Below are 19179 nucleotides of genomic sequence, written 5' to 3'. Positions count from 1 at the left end.
TAAAAATGACCTACTAATGCTCATTGGCTGAAAGCTACTTCCTCTTGCTCATTGGCTAATAGGTATGTCCTACTAATGCTCATTGGCTAATAGGTATGTTTTACTCTTGCTCATTGGCTAATAGGTATGTTCTACTCTTGCTCATTGGCTAATAGGTATGTCCTACTAATGCTCATTGGCTAATAGGTAAGTTCTACTAATGCTCATTGCCTAATAGGTATGTCCTACTAATGCTCATTGGCTAATAGGTATGTTCTACTCTTGCTCATTGGCTAATAGGTATGTTCTACTCTTGCTCATTGCCTAATAGGTATGTCCTACTAATGCTCATTGGCTAATAGGTATGTTCTACTCTTGCTCATTGGCTAATAGGTATGTTCTACTAATGCTCATTGGCTAATAGGTATGTTCTACTAATGCTCATTGCCTAATAGGTATGTCCTACTAATGCTCATTGGCTAATAGGTATGTTCTACTCTTGCTCATTGGCTAATAGGTATGTTCTACTAATGCTCATTGCCTAATAGGTATGTCCTACTAATGCTCATTGGCTAATAGGTATGTTCTACTCTTGCTCATTGGCTAATAGGTATGTTCTACTAATGCTCATTGGCTAATAGGTATGTCCTACTAATGCTCATTGGCTAATAGGTATGTTCTACTAATCCTCATTGGCTAATAGGTATGTTGTACTAATGTTCATTGGAAAATAGGTATTTCCTACTAATGCTCATTGGCTAATAGGTATGTTCTACTAAAGCTCATTGGCTAATAGGTATGTCCTATTAATGCTCATTAGCTTATAAAAACTACCTACTAATGCTCATTGGCTAATAGGTATGTCCTACTAATGCTCATTGGCAAATAGGTATGTTCTACTAATGCTCATTGGCTAATAGGTATGTCCTACTAATGCTCATTGGCTAATAGGTATGTTGTACTAATGCTCATTGGCTAATAGGTATGTCCTACTAATGCTCATTAGCTTATAAAAACTTCCTACTAATGCTAATTGGCTAATATGTACTTCCTGTTATAACGGACTGGTTGATAGGTACATCCTTCTAATTATAACAGCAGGTAGCTATAAGCTAATGAACATTAGTAGCATGTGTACAAATTATACAAATACATTTAGATTTAAATTGATTATAAATCCTAGGGTTTCTGAAACGCTAGGATTTACCATTGAGGGGACTTTCAGTCATGAAGTATAAAAGACTTCATGCAGAAAGCTCCTTTATTTGTTTGCAGCGTATGCTGCACTAAGCTGCTCAGGCAGCCCACTGAAGAACGCTATTTGGCTGAGAGGTGACATTTCCACCTCTTAGCCAATAGCCATGCGGGAAATCCGTCTTGGTGCCGGCTGCTGCCGGATTTCCCGCATGGCTATTGGCTAAGAGGTGGAAATGTCACCTCTCAGCCAAACAGCCTTCTTTAGAGGGCTGCCTGAGCAGCTCAGTGCGGTGAACGCTGCAAACAAATAAAGGAGCTTTCAGCATGAAGTATTTTATACTTCATGACTGAAAGTCCCCTTTATTTGTTCCAATGCTAAATCCTAGGGTTTCAGAAACCCTAGGATTTACCATCACTTTAATAAGCTTTTACTTCATATTTGTTTCAGGCAAATACATGTTTAAGTGCTGCTTTTTTTGTTGTTGCTAATTCTACAGCAGACCCCCGTTGTAAGTATTGCAACAATGCTCATATCAATATCATCTAGTAGCTTTCAATCAAGTAAACTCTGGTATGCCCTGACGAAGTCACGTACTAGTGACGGAAACGCATCGGTGGGCGGGGCAAGTGGGAGTCTGTTTGGTAACGCAGTGGTTAGTGGTTTCACAATATTGCTCCACGGATACCTATTAACTATCTTAGTTAGGATTGATACTTTTGTTAGAATAATACAGGTACTAAGGGAGGCGCTAAAAAAGCCAAAGGTATCAAGCACTTATAAAATTTAATAAAAACACATATACATACAATGTCATATATAAAAGGGGACGTCTCCCCAAAACGAATACTACTATTTAATTAATTAAAATACTAAAAAATACAATTGATATAAATTCCCACAGATAAAAAACATACAGTCTGTATAGAGCAATCCCAATCAGTTCGTTATAATAAGGTCAGAGAGAAATGTCTTTTCTCCATATAAAAAGTAACTGAGTATACAGTCAGCGTTTCACTAGTCAAATACCACCAAGCTGCCAAAATGATAGACCAATTGCTGCCAAACAGTGTAAGTAGATAATTATATACTTGCAATTCCAAAGTCCTCTTACTGTGTAAGATATCACTTTAGCAAAACATTCAGCCGTGTACTTTACCAAATCCTTATACGTGAGGTGCATGTCTTTTCCCCTCGCCCGGTATTCACCTCGAGCGGGGCCGACTGAAACTTTCTGGCGTCTGACGTCACTGAAAGATGTTCCAGTTTAGGAGAAGAAGCCGATTCCTGCGCTTACTTCTATGACCTGTAGTCACGGTCCTCTCAGATGAGCCCTGCACTTAGTGCTTATAGCACGCAAGGGATTCGATACTGGGCAATGTGAATGATATCCCAGAATTGCTGCCAAACAAGATGATATACTCCTATTTAGGAGAAAATAGTTCCAAAATGTATAACCCGGGTTATTAAGTAGGATATGTGAATTGTTGTCACAGAAATAAAAACAACAACACTGCCAACACACACGACGCGTTTCGCCCTCCTATGGGCTTTATCAAGATAGTGGTGGCAAGTGTGAATGCCCTTATTTAAAGGGGTGTCTTTCAGTCTGATTGGTGGTGGTTTCAATTGGCAGAATTGCCTTAAGGTGGTATTTTGACTTTTAGTAGCAACTTTAGTAGCAATATTATATATGTATTGAAATGCACATGCAACTTATTCTATTTCGGAGAAACCAAGAGGAGTCTCCGGGATAGAATAAGAGAACACCTTCTCTGTATAGAAAAAGAAAAAGAAGACACACGTTTATATAAGCACTTTAAGGAAGTTCACCATGGTAATACTAGGGATTTAAAATATTGGGGTATTCTTAAAATAAACAATCATTGGAGAGGTGGTAATATCGAGAAAACCCTCCTTATAAGGGAAGCAGAATATATTTATAAGTATGACACTCTATATCCTAAGGGACTTAATTCTGAATTAGATCTCTCCCCCTTTTTATTTGAATGATATATTATTTTAGATTATATTACATTTACATAGGTATTATATTTTTTCACTTGTAAGATTATATACTAATTTTACACTTTATTATGAGATTTATGTAATTTTATTAGCACATTTTTTGGTACACTCATGTAATCACATTTGATATATTTACACAGCTATTTAATAGGAAGCCATTGAGCCAGTTTGTAGTGATAAATTCATTTTGTATCTCTTTTTCAATTACACATAGAAGTCCCGTTAAAGATGGATGACTATTAATTTATGAATAACCGATTTATTAATCTATTGCAATCCTTTTTCTGGTATGACTGTGAGGTCCCTGTAACAGCAAGATTGTATGATTTCATTTAAAAGGTCAGAAGAGCAAAATACCACCTTAAAAAGAAGTTGCTACTAAAAGTCAAAATACCACCTTAAGGCAATTCTGCCAATTGAAACCACCACCAATCAGACTGAAAGACACCCCTTTAAATAAGGGCATTCACACTTGCCACCACTATCTTGATAAAGCCCATAGGAGGGCGAAACGAGTCGTGTGTGTTGGCAGTGTTGTTGTTTTTATTTCTGTGACAACAATTCACATATCCTACTTAATAACCCGGGTTATACATTTTGGAACTATTTTCTCCTAAATAGGAGTATATCATCTTGTTTGGCAGCAATTCTGGGATATCATTCACATTGCCCAGTATCGAATCCCTTGCGTGCTATAAGCACTAAGTGCAGGGCTCATCTGAGAGGACCGTGACTACAGGTCATAGAAGTAAGCGCAGGAATCGGCTTCTTCTCCTAAACCGGAACATCTTTCAGTGACGTCAGACGCCAGAAAGTTTCAGTCGGCCCCGCTCGAGGTGAATACCGGGCGAGGGGAAAAGACATCCACCTCACGTATAAGGATTTGGTAAAGTACACGGCTGAATGTTTTGCTAAAGTGATATCTTACACAGTAAGAGGACTTTGGAATTGCAAGTATATAATTATCTACTTACACTGTTTGGCAGCAATTGGTCTATCATTTTGGCAGCTTGGTGGTATTTGACTAGTGAAACGCTGACCGTATACTCAGTTACTTTTTATATGGAGAAAAGACATTTCTCTCTGACCTTATTATAACAAACTGATTGGGATTGCTCTATACAGACTGTATGTTTTTTATCTGTGGGAATTTATATTAATTGTATTTTTTATTATTTTAATTAATTAAATAGTAGTATTCGTTTTGGGGAGATGTCCCCTTTTATATATGACATTGTATGTATATGTGTTTTTATTAAATTTTATAAGTGCTTGATACCTTTGGCCTTTTTAGCGCCTCCCTTAGTACCTGTATTATTCTCTCTTATTTTAGACAATTGTAGGGATATTTGTCTTTTTAAGGGGGTGTTTGGTTATCTATTTGGCCTAGCGCACCTATCTCTCCCTTTTACTTCATTGATACTTTTGTTACTCAGTTTCTCGTTTTTACTTAACAGCCTTCGTGTTTATGGATAAGCAATCCTGATTACTGTTGCTGGTAGAATTAGGAGAAACAAAACTGAGCACATTAACCCTATATGGGGAACTATTAAGATACATGTATATGTGATGGTGGATTAACAATAGGGATTGAGATAGCAATCGGCTGACTTTGTTAAATCAAAGCAGTGTGCAGGCAGGAGGACGCCTTTGAGCGCATAGTGTGTCTGATACTTGGATGTATGACTGCTGATTCTCACTATTTCCCTATATCTGTTTACACCTTTGCATCTCTCTCCCCTGGCCACATGGCCTATTTGTTTCTAATTTCTTGTTGGAGTATTAAAGAGGTGGTTGTGATGTTACAATCTACAATTAGAGTCATCTTTTTTTGTCTGGCTGCATATATGTTAAATAAAGTGATAAGATTTTAATACATTTTATATACATTACAGTGTTTAATTCAACACTTGGCTTAAATGCCACACATCCCCTAATCCCCCTAATCCCCTTATTATAAACTCTGGTACTCAACTGATTAAAGGGACAGTAAACACCCTGAGATTTTAATATAAAGGGGTTGATCACAATCTATCAGCTCCCGAAAATTAATTTTGCATATTGGCTGAATTAGGACCGGAGTTTCTCGTGTGATCACAATGCAATATGCAAGTAGTTAAAAACTTGCCGCTGCAAATGCATTTTAAACAGAAAAGCTCCCAAAAGGACTTTGAGTATTAACTGCCTGTTTTCAAAATAGAAACTGGGAGGTCTCCCAAAACTGACACATACAATAGCCTATTCGCACCTCTTAGCGTTACAGCAAACCTCTATTCATATAACCCCTTTGTTTACTTGGCAAGGACAAAACTCATTTACATGTGTGACATTCACCTATTGTCATCACAATATGTCCTTAACACTCAGTATCCATATGAATGCCATACGTATATTGGCAAGGTAGACAGATGTCTATAGGCACTCCAGGACACTTAAATCTATAAATGGCATGCTTTTATATTTCATATTTATATATGATTGTATTTCTCACTCATGTGACTGTCACAAACAGTACAGGCAATCACGTGCAGATTGGGGTTCAATGAAGAAACCAATTGAAATTACCAAAAAAGGCTCTTTTCCTTGTATGAATTGTGCTTTATGCCACTCAATGCAACAAGGTGACTATATCACTCATCCCATTTCGGGAAAAAGGATTCCCATTAAAGGGAGGTTTTCTTGCAATTCGAAATATGTAATATATGTAATCAAATGTCCATGTGGTTTGGCATATGTGGGGGAGACGACTCAAACGGTCCGTGACAGGATACGTCAGCATAAAGCAGCCATAGGTAAAGATGATGAAGACGCACCTGTGGCACATCACTTTACTAGATTTGCACACAACAAAAGTCAGTTGAGGTTCCAAATCATTGATGGGGTACCCCCATTACGTAGAGGTGGGGATAGACAGAAAATGTTATTTAAGAAAGAAGCCCAGTGGATTAGGCAATTAGACACTATGGCCCCCAAAGGCCTAAATAGGGATATTTCTTGGGGCAATTCCATTTAAATTTCCTATTCTAAACCTTCTCTCTATACTAAGACAGTTTGATACCCTGCATACAGCTATAAGGTATATGGTACATTACACATAGAGGTCTCTCTGTTATGATTTTGTAAATTTGCAATTCAAGCACTATCTAATTCGGCTGCAATTACTATGGATTAGATTTAGTTTAGATGAAGATAAAGGATGGGGATTGGTCCTTTAAAATACACCCCCTAGTACAGTTCAATCCAAGTGATTGGATGTTTCAGTAATACTAGAGATATTAGATAGGCAAGGACTGCCCCTTTAAATCTATCTACTACACGTATAAACTTCTTGTTTTTATATCCTTTTGTTACAAATGATATGTTTCTGTTAAAGGATAAAGGATGGGGATTGGTCCTTTAAAATACTCCCCCTAATACAGTTCAATCCAAGTGATTGTATGTTTTAGTAATACTAGAGATATTAGATAGGCAAGGACTGCCCCTTTAAATCTATCTATTACACGGATAAACTTCTTGTTTTTATATTCTTTTGTCAAGAATGATATGTTTCTGTTATTTGGTGGAATTTTTTGAGTCTTATTGAGACAAACTGGGATGCGCTTTTTTTATTTTTTTATTTTTTGACGTGGGATGTTACTCTTCGCTTTCTATTTGAGCGTACATATAATAAACGTTTTGTTTTTATATTCTTTTGTCAAGAATGATATGTTTCTGTTGTTTGGTGGAATTTGTTTCTTCTTGAGACAGACTGGGATGCGCTTCTTTTTTCTTTCCTCTTTGTTGATGTGGGATGTTACTTTCCGCTTTTGATTTGAGCGTACATATATGTAATCACTGTTACCAGTGTTTTTTGTCTGTCTCTGTATTTCGATTAGCCTACTTAGTGGGCAATGGGGATTATTGTTGTAGGCTTCTTAAGGCTATAAATGCAATGAGGTAAAATAAAATAAATATGTGATCTTATTGTACTAACCACTGAGTGGTAGTTGGTTCCCGTATGGTAATTGTAGCTAGTTAGAATTACTCATGAGGAGTACACTTTTTGTTAGGCACTTGATGCGTTATAGGTTCGTGTATGTTCTTTATGTTAGTAATACTGGTGCTTTTGTTATTTTGAATTATTTTGGGAAACTATTCGTGAGTTTTAAGTACATTCGTACTTTCAAGCTAGGCAATAATGACAACTTCATGTGTAAATGTGTGATGCGAGTGGGGGTGTGTTTGCGAACATCCAATAGGTTTATAGTAGTTTAGGTTTAAATAGCACCTCCCAGCAAGTACCTGCACATTCCTTGAGAAAGGGGCGGAGTCCCAAAACACGCGTCGGAAATACTAAGACGCTACCACCGGTACCTGTTTGTGTAGTCTGAGCCACAGTGTTTGTTCACGTGAACAGTAACTTGACAAGAGAGGTGAGACTGGAGTGTTTCGATAAAGCGGTCCATTACAGCACTGAAGCATACGTCGGCCATTAAGTCTCACGGCATCACCTGAAATATCAGCACTCGTTGAAGCAGGTAACACTGTTATCTATCACCTGAAATATCAGCACTTGTTGAAGCAGGTAACACTGTTATCCATTACTCTTTAGCGGCCCAAGCTGCATGTTAGAGTCTGCTACTCCATATAAGGATACAAAATATTTGCAGTCTTTTTACCTATGAATGTGGAGCAAATTGTGTTTCTTTGATTAAGGGATACCGTGAGTGAAATACAAAGGGTGTGAGGTTGGTCACGGATAAAGTGGATATTTTTATTATTTTTTACTTTTTTGCTACAACCCTGTTGGGTTCTCATGTGATATAGTCACTTGATTGTTACAGGCGGTGCTTGTCTGCACTCCCTGGGGACACCCTGGGAGTGTATTTATTATTCTGTTTATTTTATTTTTCATTTTTTATTTTTCATATTATTGCTGATTGGTTGGTACGGATGTGTTTGGTGGATGGGGTATGTGTGGATCTGAGTGAACTTTCATCGAACATTCTCCTATGTCATTATTCCATAGTGTGAAATACTGTACTACATTAAAGTCCTTTGTTGAAAGATTTATATACATATATATATATATTTGTATATTATATTAATATTTAGTCTTGGACTGGACTTTTTCCCATGCCAGAGCATACTTTAGACTTAGAAGGTGGTGCGGTCACTCTTTTCATTATATATATATATATATATATATATATATATATATGTGGGGTTTTTTTTTTTAAATTGCAGGATTTCCACTTCTAAAAATTTTTAAATCTCAACCCCGCTTCCTTGCTGTCTTAGAACCTTTCTAAGAGACTCTTAAACAAGATTGCACAATTGTGAATGTGCCTTTAAAAGGAGACAAGCCTCCATGCCCACTAAGACCAAACTCTTTCATGACAGTGCACCTATTATTGAACTCATGGGCCTGAATGCTCATTACAGATTGCAATGCTAACTTAGAAGTCAACTGCAGCTCCATAGTGTAAATAGAGCTTTTTTTTCGAGTAGCCAAAAACCTCTTAGCGAGTGCAAGATTCAGACGAAAACACACTTCTGTGATTGCTTCAAATTGAAAAGTAGCCTTTTTGGGAGGAAAAACAGCTGAAAACGCAGCTCTCGATAGATTACGATCAAGGCCAAAATATTTAGTTAGGCAGAATAAAATAATTTTGCAGTACACGTTTATTATTAATTTATCCCCCATGTAATTTAGCTATAACAATTGAGGATTTTCTAATTCTCCGAATTTAAAATGCACCCTGCTGACTTCCCATGGTCAACCATGCTAAATATCTTGCCCTAATTGGCTTTATCTGATAACAACTACAAAACAATACATTTTATACTAACATTATGACTGTGGTCAGCCTTGTTGTCTGCAGGATAAAGCCCTGATTGGCTCCTCCAAATAAGGCAAACGGTAGGTGGGGTTTGGCTATTCAAAAGCAACTGCAGTGAACAAGATGTTCAATTAGTATAATAAAACAATTAGGCTTGGCTGAAATGTTATTGTAAAATGAAATGTAATTACAAGGTGTTTACCCTCTCTTTAATAGATAACATGGCCCTGTTATATTATTTTTTTATTGTTCTGGTACTCACTGATTACAGGCACTGGTAGCATCTTTCTGAAGAAGGTTTGCATTGCAGGACTGGTGAGTTTGTATCTGTTCATCAGGAAGTATGGACTAGCCTGCAGGGAAGTAGTTTATATCAACCCAGTGTACTAACTAAAAGTGCACACACATATACACTCAATTAAACTGACAGTAAATTCAAAATTAAAGGGACAGTATACACCAATTCTCATATAACTGCATGTAATAGATACTACTATAAAGAAGAATATGCACAGATACTGATATAAAGATCCAGTATAAAACCTCGTAAAAACTTACTTAGAAGCTCCCAGTTTAGCTCTTTTAATGAGGTTAGGCTTGGACACCCATTGAAAGGCGCTGAGAAAGCAGGAAGAACAGACCACTCCCCCTCTCCTGCATATTAAAAGACCCATTACACAAAAAGGAGCAAGCAGGAATCTGTAGACTTGAGTCTACATCTGATATTTTGGGGCTTGGTTGGGAGTCTGAAAATCAGCACAATGTTATTAAAAAAATAAGCATAACTATACATTGTTACAAAAACACTCCCAGATGGGCTATATAAATGGATCATCTACAAAACATTTATGCAAAGAAAAATCTAGTGTACAATGTCCCTTTCAGTTTTAATGGTTTAGAGAGAGTGTGCAATTTTAAACAGCTTTCAAATGTACTTCTTTAATCAAGTTTGCTTTGTTTTTTTTATATCCTTTGTTGAAGCATAAACTTAGGCAGGTTCATTGGAGTTTAGAAGCGTGCATGTGTCTGATGCACTATGTGTAAGCAGTGTTTACAACAATGTGTAACATTGCAACAATGTATGTAGTAAACACTGCTGCCCCATGCTGCAAAAGACACATGCACGCTAAAGCTCCTATAAGCCAACCTACGTTTACTTTTCAACAGACATTTGTTTAAAATTGCACACTCTAAACCAGTACAACTTAATTTAATTTTACTGTCACTTTAATATCTAAGCAAGCACAAAATAGCAAATAAATTAAAAACATATTTTGTAAGGACCACCATCTATTGTATGTCATGTTATTGAATATATTTGTTTAAAGGGCCATAATACCCAAATGTTTAAACACTTGAAAGTGATGCAGTATAGCTGTAAAATGCTGACTAGAAAATATCACCTGAACATCTCTATGTAAAAAAGAAAGATATTTTACCTCAAAAGTTCCTCAGTAGCCACCTCCCATTGTAAAGGATTTCTAAGCAACATATTAGTATGTCTGTCCTGGGACAGCTTAGGGGATGAGCCTTGTGCACTCTCATATTATTTCACCAATCAGGTAAAGGAAGCTTACTATGAAATCTCATGAGAGTTAAGTGAAATCTCATGAGATCACAGTAAAAGAGTTCATGACCTCAGCACTGCTGATGCTGATTGGCTGCTGTTCATTTCTTCATTTTTTATTACCTGCAGCTGGGAGCAGCTGAGTATAACTTTTTACACAGAACTTACTCTGCTGAGCTGAGGAGATTGTGAGGTAAAATGTCTTCCTTTTTTACATAGAGATGCTCAGATGATATTTTCCTGTCAGCTTTTTACAGTTATACTGCATCAGTTTCAAGTGATTTAGCATATGAGTATTATGTCCCTTTAAGTTAATAAAATTATATTTGTTGGATTTTTGTTTTTAAAACATGATTAACTTCTTTTTTTTAACATTTCAGTGCACGTACAACTATCACACGTCTAGTTCTCTGTTCTTTTTAGTAGCTATGACGGCTGTTGATCAGATACTGAATATTTGATGTGGCTTTAAAGGGACACGAAACCCAAAAAATGTCTTTGATGATTCTGATAGAGAATGCAATTTTAAACAATTTTCCATTTTACTTCTATTATTTAATTTGCTTCCTTCTCGTTATCCTTTGCTGAAAGGTTTATCTAGATAATCTCAGGAGCAGCAAAGAACCTAGGTTCTAGCTGCTGATTGGTGGCTGCATATATATACACCGATTGTCATTGGCTCACCCATTTGTTCCGTCAGCAACCAGTAGTGCACTGCTGCTCATTCAACAAATGATGCCAAGAGAATGAAACAAATTGTTTAATAGAAGTAAATTAGAAAGTTGTTTAAAATTGTATTCTCTATCAGAATCATGAAAGAAAGGTTTTGTGTTTCATGTCCCTTTAAAGGGACACTGAACCCAATTTTTTTCTTTTGTGATTCAGATAGAGCATGCAATTTTAAGCAACTTTCTAATTTACTCTTATTATCAAATTTTCTTAATTCGCTTGGTATGTTTATTTGAAAAGCAAGAATGTAAGTTTAGATGCCGGCCCATTTTTGGTGAACAACTTAGGTTGTCCTTGCTCATTGGACAGCACCAATAAACAAGTGCTGTCCATGGTTCTGAATTTGCTGGCTCCTTAGCTTAGATGCCTACTTTTTCAAATAAAGATAGCAAGAGAACAAAGAAAAATTGATAATAGGAGTAAATTAGAAAGTTGCTTAAAATTGCATGCTCTATCTGAATCATGAAATCATGTTTTTGGGTTCAGTGTCCCTTTAAAATAAGCAGTCACAATAGTTATTGCAAAGCTTTCTGGGAACAAGATTTACTAGTGCCGTTTTATATAAGGCAGACAGTTAGGAAATAATCATGTTTATTTTGTATCTGGCTTGGTTTGGAATTTGGGCCATTATAGTGAAAAAATGACATACTCTAATTTGTTAGAGAATGTTTAGTTTAACCCCAACAAAGGTTTTAAAGGGACAGAAAAACCAAAAATGTTTCTTTCATGATTAAAATAGAGAATACAATTTTAAACAACATTTTAATTTACTTCTATTATCCAATGTGCTTCATTCTTTAGTTATCCTTTGTTGAAGAAATAGCAATGCACATGGGTGAGCCAATCACACGAGGCATCTATCTGCAGCCACCAATCAGCAGCTACTTAGCCTAGTTAGATATGCTTTTCAACAAACGATATCAAGAGAATGAAGCAAATTAGACAATAGAATGCAATTTGAAAGTTGTTTTAAATTGCATGTTCTATCTGAATCATAAAATAAAAAAATGTGGGTTTCATGTCCCTTTAAGCACATAGTATCAGCACTTACCCCAACACAAGCTGCATAACTGACAGCTCCTACAAGGAGCAGAGACTGCTGGGAAGTAACATGTTCCATCTGCAATACAAAGTATTCAGTGTCACCATTACCCTTTCAAAAATAACACTTAGTATCTCCAACAAACAAAACTTACATTATTGGTATTTCTCCCATTCAGCAGGGTAAAGCCAGCATTGTAGGACTGAAAAAGAATCTGGAGACGACAGATAAACAGATAAACTTATTAGTCTCCTACTGGCTAAGATACAAGAATGTGTTTAATACTGTCAAAACTATACCTGCCAAAAGAAGGCTGATTTTGTTCCTTTGTGTGGAAGCAGCGCAGCAACAACCTACAAAATATACATATTATAGAATAAAATATGGCTAAATGAAACATATACCTAAATCTAGATGATGAAATGACATCATAAACATACCGTCAAATACTGAATGGTTTTTATATTATTCTTTATTTTAGAGCCAATTATTTATAAACACACACCCTATATGGACAAAAGTATGTGGACACCCCTACTAATTCATTTTGTTCAGGTGTTTCAGCTACACCCATTGCTAACAGGTGCATAAAATCCAGCACATAGCCATGAAATCTCCATAGCCAAACATTGGCAGTGCAATGGGCCATACTGAAGAGCTCAGTGGCTTTAAATGTGGTACTGTTATAGGATGCCACAAGTCAGCTTATTACATTTCTGCTGGACTAGGTCTGCCAGGTCAACTTTTATGTGCTATTATAGTGAAGTGGAAACGTTTAGGAGCAACTACAGCCACAAAGTGGTAAACCCCACAAACACAGAGACGGGGCTGCTGAGTGCTAAAGTGCACAAGAATCACCTATCATCTGTTACATCACTCACTACAGTGTTCCAAACTGGGTGTCGGGAGCTTTAAGAAATGTGTTTCCATGGCTGAGCAGCTGTACACAAGTCTCACATGAACATGCGCAATGCCAAGCATCTACTGGAGTGGTGTAAAGCAGTGTTTCTCAACTGCAGTACTCAGGTACCCCAATCAGGCCAGGTTTTCATTATAGCTGAACCAGTGCACAAGTGAAGTAATCAGCTGATCAGTAACCATGGTTACTAACCTGCTCTCATCCATCAGCTGATTATTTCACTTGTGCCCTGGTTCATCTGGCCTGTTGGGGGGACTTGAGGACCGCGGTTGAGAACAATTGTGTAACGCATTCTGCCACTGGACTCTACTGGAGCAATGGAAATTTTAACTCTAGATTGATGAATCATACTTCACTATCTGGCAGCCTGATGGAAGAATTTGGGATGCCATGAGGATGCTACCTACTAGAATGCATAGTGCCTACTATAAAGTTTGGTGGAGGAAGGATAATGGTGTTGGGCTGTTTTTCAGGGTTTGGGCTAAGCCCCTTAGCTCCAGTGAAGGGTCTTCCTGATACTACAGTATACAAAGACATTTTAGACAATTAGTAGCAAGAGTTTTGGGAAGGCCCTTTTCTGTTCCAGCATGACTGTGCCCTTGTGCACAAAGAGAGGTCTGTGAAGGCATAGTTTGACAAGTCTGGTGTGGAGGAACTCGAGTGGCCTGCACAGAGCCCTGACCTTAACCCCATTGAACACCTTTGGGATTAATTGGAATGCCGATTATAAGACGGACCTTCTGCTCCAACATCAGTGTCTGACCTCGCAAATGCTCTTTGGCTGAATGGGCACAAATTCCCATTGGCAAACTAACATATTGTGAAAAGTTTTTCAGAAGAGTTGCCACTGTTATAGCTGCTGGGGGGGGGGGGGGTAGCTCTTTATTAATGCCCATTCCTTTTAAATAGAATCTCATTTATGTGTGATGGTCAGGTGTCCACATACTTTTGGCCATATAGTGTGTGTGGTGTGTATATAAATACATATATATATATATATATACACACACACACACAAACACATTATTAAATACAACATTATCTTATTAAACAATTATTTTTCAGTTGCAAGTAAAATGACTGGAATAAAATTGGAGAATTAAATTAATTTTTAAAGTTGTGGCTGTGGTAGGGCAAGCATTGTAATCTACAAACACACAAATATACTGTACAAAGACAATACAGACAGGACCTACAATATCAAACAACACTCACCAGTGGAGTAGCCAAAGGCATGAAAGCTAAAAACAGAGAAACATTTGGTTAGTTTTTTTGTTTTTTTTTATGCAAGACACACAAATTTTTCAGATTTTCCCAAATAATATGACTTTTGCCCCCCGAGGCAGAACTTTTTTTTGCTTTCTGCGATGAGTTTTTTTTTTTAGTGAAACATTTTCTGCAGGTCATTTTGAAATGCAATTCAATTTTAAAGGGCTACTAAACCAAAAATGTTTCTTTCATGATGCAGGAATGTAAAGTTTAGGAGCCGGACCATTTTTGGTTGAGAACCTGGGTTATGCTTGCTTATTGGTGTCTTAAATGTAGCCACCAATAGGCAAGTGCTATCCAGGGTGCTGGGTTTAGTATCCATTTAACTTAGGCAGTTACACTAAAGCACCAGTAAAACATTGCAATGTGCTGATTAACACTACAATTCCAAATGTTCACAATGGTGCATTTCCTTTCAAAATGTTAAAATTAGAGAAATACAAGATGGCAATATATTCATGCCACACACACACACACACACACACACAACACGTGTGTGTGTGTGTGTGTATTTTATATATATATATATATATATATATATATATATATATATATATATATATATATATATATATATATATATATATATATATATATATATATATATATAGGAAGTAAAGATGAAATAATATCCAGGCGTCCTCATAAAGGTAAAAAATCCAAATCTTTATTTTCAGCAGGTCATATCACAGTTAAAAGACCCTGTGCAGCAGAGCCTCTGGTAAAAACAATTCAGCTAGCACAGCCTATATATATATATGTGTGTGTGTGTGTGTAAAAATATATATACATACACAAACACCAGACCATTGTAAATTAAAATTAAAAAAATATATATATATATATAATAGTAAATGCAATGTTATATACATGTTAAAAAATTGTTTAAAGCAGATCATTGTAAATTAAAATACAAGTGAAACTAGACCCACTACTGCATTATATTTAAATACAATGTTATGTACATTTAAAAATTAGTTAAAAGCAAACCATTGTTAAATAAAATACAAGTGAAAGCAGACTCACTACTGCAAGTTACACTTCAATGATTAAATGACTTGTGAAGCACGGAGTTACAGCCCCTCCCACATAACCCACGAGAGAGCTGTGTCGCAGATGCCGAAGGAATGGAGGGTTTGGTACAAAAGAGGGTGGTCAATAGTATCAAAGGCTGCAGACAGATCAAGGAGGATAAGCAGAGAGAAGTGGCCTTTGGATTTTTCTGTAAGTAGGTCGTTGGTAACCTTAACAATTGCTGTCTCTGTGGAGTGTAGGGGGCGAAATCCAGATTGCAGTGGATCAAGGAGGGAGTTTAATGTAAGGAAATGGGATAGACGTGCATATACTAGCTTTTCAAGAAGCTTTGAGGCAAGAGGGAGTAGAGAAATAGGGCGGTAGTTGGATGGGGAGGTTGGATCGAGAGAAGGTTTCTTGAGGATAGGTGTGACCAGTGCATGTTTAAGAGATGAGGGAAATATACCAGTGCTGCTGAGGGAGAGGTTGAAGATTTGTGTGAGTATAGGGGTAAGGGTAGGAGAGAGGGAGGGGGGGAGTAGCTGTGAGGGGATGAGGTCGAGGGGACAGGTAGTGAGGTGAGAGGATAGTATAAGGGCAGAAACTTCTTACTCTGTAACAGGGGCAAAAGAGCTACATTTTTGGCTTTGTGGGTTTTGGATGCTTGTGAGCTCAAGGGAGGGTGGGAGACCGGTAATATGTTGAGAGCCGATTTCATTTCTGATGGAGTCGATTTTGTTGTTGAAGTAGCTGGCAAAATCTTGAGCTCAGAGAGAAGTTGTAGTGGGAGGTGTGGGTGGGTGGAGAAGAGTATTGAATGTGGAGAACAGACGTTTTGGGTTTGAAGAAAGAGTAGAGATAAGAGTAGAGAAGTAATGTTGCTTATATAGATTAAGGGCAAAATAGTAAGCGTTTAAGATGAACTTATAGTGAAGAAAGTCAGCTGAACTCCGAGATTTCCTCCAGTGTCGCTCAGCAGTACGGGAGCATCTGCTTAGGTATCGCATCAGAGGAGTATGCCAGGGCTGAGGATGAGTGTATGATTTCCGAGCTATGGTTGGTGGGGCCAGATTGTCAAGGACCGATGTAAGGGTGGAAACATACGTCTGCTTTTCTTTTAACTGAGGACACTAATGAGGACATCAGCACATTCTGCAGCTGATACACCCATCTTCGTTAAACTATTGTGCTGTTTAACGGCTGCGCAACTTGGTGTGTAAGTGTAGAAGGAGCAGGCATCGGGTGAAATCACTAGATTTATTCACGGTTTAGATTTACTGGGGTAACTCGGCTACTGACCGCGTAAGAGACAAGAGCACTCCTTCCAGGATCACTCAAACAAGCAGCCCACAGCATATATGAAAGTATGGTTTAAAGTGTACGATAAATCCTTCAACAAGTTGGAGCTTACAGCGTGGGACAGAACTTTTTTCAATCAAGAACACTAAAGATATTTGAAAGGACTGTGGCCACTTGTCTTTGGTAACACTTTACTTACCTCTGTATTCACGGGACTATCGAAGTATAACGTGGACAGTATTAGATAAATATAAAGTACCTTAAGGCAATTATTCTTTATTTCAGTCTGCAAGATTGTTGCAAATTTGTTTGATTTATGCCCTCTAATGTTCTCATTTGTCATACTTGTTATATATGTATTTTTACATGTGGTGAAAATTTTGTTAGTAACTACAGTTATTGACTTTTAGTCCTATATCACTTAATATTGGGATATAACCCACAGTGAATAAAACAAGGTGTAAATGACTAGAGTGCTGTAATGGGGTTTCTGTTTTCTTCAGTATTTGTATATAAGGGTGGAGTGGCAGAAAGATTCATCAGGGCAGGAAAAGGAGGGGATGAAAGAGAGGAGAGGTTTGAGAGAGCTAGCGAGTTGTTGCTGATCTAATGACTTGATTTTTCTGTGAAGTTTGGTGTGAGGGGTAGAAGGAGTGAGCATTTTAGGGAGGGAAGTGATGTTACAAGTGAGGAGGTGGTGGTCAGAAAAAAGGAAAAGGGGAGTTTGTGAAGATTGAGATAGTGCATCGATAGCTGAAAATCAGATCAAGGGAGTGAGTGACCATCTTTGTGAGTGGGAGAGTCAGTCCATTGTGACAGGCCGAAAGAGGAAGTGAGTTGTAGAGGAGGCAGTGGGATTATCAACAGGGAGGTTGAAGTTGCCAAGAATGAGGGCAGGGGTATCTGAGGAAAGGAAATAAGGTAGCCAGGCGGCAAAGTGATCTAGAAATAGAGTTGAGGAGCCAGGGGGGCGGTATATGACTGCAACACGTATAGAGAGGGGAGAGAATAAGCAAATCATGTGTGTTTCGAATGAAGAAAATGTGAGGGAAGAAAAGGGCTGTATTTGTTGAAAGGTGCAACCAGAGGAAAGTAAAATACCAACACCACCCCCTTGTCTATTATCAGACCTAGGAGTGTGGCTGAAGTGGAGATCCCATGTGACAGTGTGGCAGAGGAAGCAGTGTCTGAAGGAGAGAGCCAGGTTTCTGTGAGAGCCAGAAGATTGAGAGAGTGGGAGATAAAGAGGTCATGGATAGATGTGAGCTTGTTGCAAACAGAGCGAGAGTTCCAGTGTGCACAAGCAAAGGGGGTGGTGGCTTTAGATGCAAGAGGAATAAGATCAAGGTTACCAGAGAGTTTTGTTTTTGAAGTCTATTGAAGGGCACACATGGGTGTGCAGGGCAAGGAAGTTGTGGGGGACCAGGATTAGGGGAGATGTCACCAGCAGCTAGTATGAGCAAGAGGGAGAGTACCATGAGATAAGATGCAGATTTGCAGTAATGGTTTTGTGATGAGGTGCAGAGATAGTCTTTAGGAATGTGTGAAGTTCATGAATACAAAATTAAGGTGAGGTTAAGAGAGATGGGTTAATAAACAGTGCAGGTGGTGAGGGGAAAGGAGTAATAGAGTAAAGTAGTTTGTTAAAGAGACAAAAGGTGGCAAAGAGGAATATAAAGATATTAAGCATAAAACTCAGTATTAAAACAGTTCAATTCTTGTATAATTCTTTGCGCCTCACTTATAAATGTTCACTTAAGAGATGTGAACAGATGATCTTACAATACTAATATCTAACCCTGCATTGCTTCCCCTTAGCAGTGTTAAATTTATAGGCAGGAGCATTCAGCTGATTGCAATAAAATAGGTAATGACATGATCAAAGACAGTCTAAAGGCCAATTGGGAAAGTATGATTCAGGGTGAGATAAGTAAAAATAACAGACAATATAATTTGGGGGAGGCTGGGGTTATACCATTAGTGAAATGATACATTTAGGAATTATACTAGTATTGACAAGGTTTGAACATCACATAGATAGAGACAAGATATCAGCAGAGTAAATACATAACTTATTACACAAACTACAGACACATACCAAAAGGGAGACTTGCAATACAAATGACACAGGAAACAGATTTTGGCAGGAGTTGCACATGAAAGCATTTACATTTTCAGTAGAAGCATTTTGCAATACACATGTATAAGTGAAATGGTTCTAGCAAAGGTTTCATACTCTTACAATATGTCTATACACACATACAGATAAGAGTACTGCCCAGTAGTGTCCATGCAGGGATCCCATTTATGTGCACG

The 19179-nt window shown here is 37.6% G+C and overlaps 1 protein-coding gene across 2 annotated transcripts in view; it reads right to left on the bottom strand.

The window, feature by feature from the left end:
- The window catches only part of SFXN4 (sideroflexin 4), an 83991-nt gene that overhangs the window by 28099 nt on the left and 36713 nt on the right, over positions 1-19179 (bottom strand). For both annotated transcript variants that reach the window (XM_053692668.1, XM_053692667.1), the window contains exons 6-10: positions 14497-14522; positions 12662-12715; positions 12517-12576; positions 12372-12440; positions 9287-9377 (exon numbers count right to left, since the gene is read on the bottom strand). In XM_053692668.1, coding sequence (XP_053548643.1) covers positions 9287-9377; positions 12372-12440; positions 12517-12576; positions 12662-12715; positions 14497-14522 — 300 coding nt within the window. The remainder of the gene's footprint in view (positions 1-9286; positions 9378-12371; positions 12441-12516; positions 12577-12661; positions 12716-14496; positions 14523-19179) is intronic.

Source organism: Bombina bombina, chromosome 9, assembly GCF_027579735.1.
Source record: "Bombina bombina isolate aBomBom1 chromosome 9, aBomBom1.pri, whole genome shotgun sequence".
NCBI lineage: Eukaryota > Metazoa > Chordata > Amphibia > Anura > Bombinatoridae > Bombina > Bombina bombina.
Note: the sequence above shows the minus strand (reverse complement) of the source record. Positions and strands in the feature narration are given on the sequence as shown.